At 47.0% G+C, this 2,641-nt stretch overlaps 1 protein-coding gene across 1 annotated transcript in view; it reads left to right on the forward strand.

Moving 5' to 3' along the window:
• Positions 1-348: 348 nt before the first annotated feature.
• Positions 349-2,641, forward strand: part of SUMF2 (sulfatase modifying factor 2) — a 4,393-nt gene continuing 2,100 nt past the window's right edge. Inside the window, exons 1-5 of the mRNA XM_035900547.1 lie at positions 349-361; positions 603-736; positions 1,328-1,372; positions 1,573-1,723; positions 2,406-2,461. Of these exons, the coding sequence (XP_035756440.1) occupies positions 349-361; positions 603-736; positions 1,328-1,372; positions 1,573-1,723; positions 2,406-2,461 (399 nt within the window). The remainder of the gene's footprint in view (positions 362-602; positions 737-1,327; positions 1,373-1,572; positions 1,724-2,405; positions 2,462-2,641) is intronic.

The following is a 2,641-nucleotide window of genomic DNA, read 5'->3' on the forward strand; positions in this document are numbered from 1 at the left end:
TCCTTCCTTTCCCCCTTCCTTCCTTTCCCCCTTTTCCCCTTTCTCCCTTTTCTCCTTCCCCCCTCCTTTTGTCTCTTTTTATTTTTTCTTTTTTCCTTTCAAACATGTTTTTGTGTGTGTGTGTCACTTCCTCACTAATAGAGCTGTCCCACTTCAGATTTCAGGTTCCTGTAGGTTCGGTTTCCCTTTGTAAATACGGGACCGCTCCTCCATGTATTTTATAGGAGCTCCTGTACGGAGCACTAACATGCTCTGGGGGAAATGCCTTCATTTGCCTGGCTGAGCCCTTGTCAGTTAAGAAGAGCCAATGCTTCCACACGCCAGTAATCTGTGCAATTGTTACATGGTATGGAGGACCAGGGTGCGGGTTGAGTTTACCTGCGTAGGTAACATAAAAACTATCAGGTCTGTGAACAGATGCAAATCAGAGTGGTTTATCCGTTAAATCAAAACAGACTGGAGCTGTGCCGGGGAGGAGCCGGGCGCTGCTGCAGATGGGGTGGCTGTAGGTCGTGTACGTTCTGCCTTGCTCTGAACTTGTGTGTGCTGATTGCTGTATTTGGTGCTGCGACTCTTGAAGAACTCTTACCCAGACACCTGAGTTTGTTGTATTTATGCCAGGGAATTTGTTAGAGAAAAGAAATACAAAACAGAAGCAGAAGTGTTTGGCTGGAGCTTTGTCTTTGAGGATTTCTTATCCGAAGAGCTGAAAAAAAAAGTCACCCAAAAACTGGAGGTAAATCTAAATCCCACGGGGCTGAGTTTCAGTGATGATGATGGAGAGGGTATTTCTGATCACATCCCTGCCTGACCTCTCTGTTTTAAGTAAAAAAAAAATAACCAGGAGGGGAGACCCTTGCCGGTATTGCTTTTCCACTGCGTAGCAGCTGCCTCTCGGTGCAGAGCCTGGCCATGCTCAGTGGTTTTTCTTTAGTCTTGGGTTGTTTTGCTTTTGAAACTAACAGCCAGGTCGAGCCTGGGTTGATTTATGGCGCTCATCTGTTTACATCCTCTCCAAACTCTATCAGGCCGGACTCGTCAGATGCTCCAGTGAGCTGGGAGAGAGCAGAGCGCGTTTCAAAGTGCTTTATTAATCAAACCTTAAAATAGAAAAACTAAACAGCATGGGCTTCTTGATCTATTTTCACTTTGAAAAGCCTCTACTATGCTGGAAATCGCTATCAAAATGCCTGCGATAACCCAGCTCAAACTGCAGCCTTTAAGCATTTCCAGACTAACCAGCGCTCTTCTTCGCGCACGCTGCTGCAGGGTGGTGTGGGGGGGTGTTGCCAGTTCAGCTTTAATTTGGTGTCATTTCTTTTCCCAGTCCGCCCCTTGGTGGATGCCCGTCGAGAAGGCTTTTTGGCGACAGGTGAGTAAAAACCCGGTGTGGTGAGTCCTCTGTGTGCTGGGAGCATGCCTGTGTGAGCGCGTGCTGAACCAAAAATGGGGAAAAAATAGCATCTCTGGTTGCTGCATGCTCCCTGCCTTGGTCTGTTCTGTCCTTTATTACCTTTTTAATTGAAAAGTTCATAAAATCAATTAAAACCAGTTCGATGCAATTCTTCCCAGCCCTCGGGTCCTGGCTCCAGCATAAAGGACAGGCTGGATTACCCAGTGCTGCACGTGAGCTGGAACGACGCGCAGGCGTTCTGCGCCTGGAAAGGGAAGAGGCTCCCGTCGGAGGAGGAGTGGGAATTTGCTGCCAGGGGAGGACTGGAGCGTACGTACCACAAGCTCTGACTTTTTTCCAATCTGAGACATGGAGTAATGTTTGTTCTACCTGTCCTAAACCTCCATCCAGGGATATTTTCAGGGGTTAATTGAGGGGGGGAGGCTGAACCACCTCTTCTGGCCTGGGAGTCAAATTATTATTGTTATTGTTGTTGCTGTTGTTATTAAATTGTAATAATGTATTACATTATCTAATTAATAATCAATATAACAATTATATGCAGCATAGAATATATACTATAATATAATAATAAATAATATATACATAATAAACAATAATAATAATATGCAGGAAGAAGAAGTGACTTACCTATGGTCTTAATATATCTTCCTAAACAAAGCACTTCTGCCAGCTGAAAATACCATTTTTGGGGTTTGGGGCAAGGAATGGCCCACCTGCCCCCCCCCCCCGGTGGGGGGGGGATCAGCTGCTGGGGATCGCTGGGGGACCGTGGGACTCCCTGGCGCGAGCGATGGTTCCTAAATGGGAAGCTGTTGCCGATTTCCGCCTCTCCTCGCCTCCTTGGCAGTGTCTGTAAGGGAAGAGGCTGACTGGCCCCGTTCGTATGACGCCTCTTGGTGTCCCGAGCTGAGCAGAAGCTGGTTAAAAATAGGCAAATGCAGAGGTTGGAGTGACACAGGGGTAACGGGCATCTCTTCCTCTTTGGCAGAAAGGGCGTACCCCTGGGGAAACAAGTTTCAGCCGAACCGTACAAATCTGTGGCAGGTAAGATCCTAAAAACCATCCCGTCTACGCTGAGCTCTTCCATTAAGTGTAACGCAGTCCTGTGAAGAGCAGGACTTTGTGTTGTTGTCCTGGTTTCGGCTGGGGTAGAGTTAATTTTCTTCACAGTAGCTAGCATAGTGCTGTGTTTTGGATTTAGTACCAGAATAATGTTGATAACAC

This window comes from Egretta garzetta, unplaced genomic scaffold (assembly GCF_000687185.1).
Source record: "Egretta garzetta isolate BGI_Z169 unplaced genomic scaffold, ASM68718v1 scaffold108, whole genome shotgun sequence".
In the NCBI taxonomy this organism is placed as follows: domain Eukaryota; kingdom Metazoa; phylum Chordata; class Aves; order Pelecaniformes; family Ardeidae; genus Egretta; species Egretta garzetta.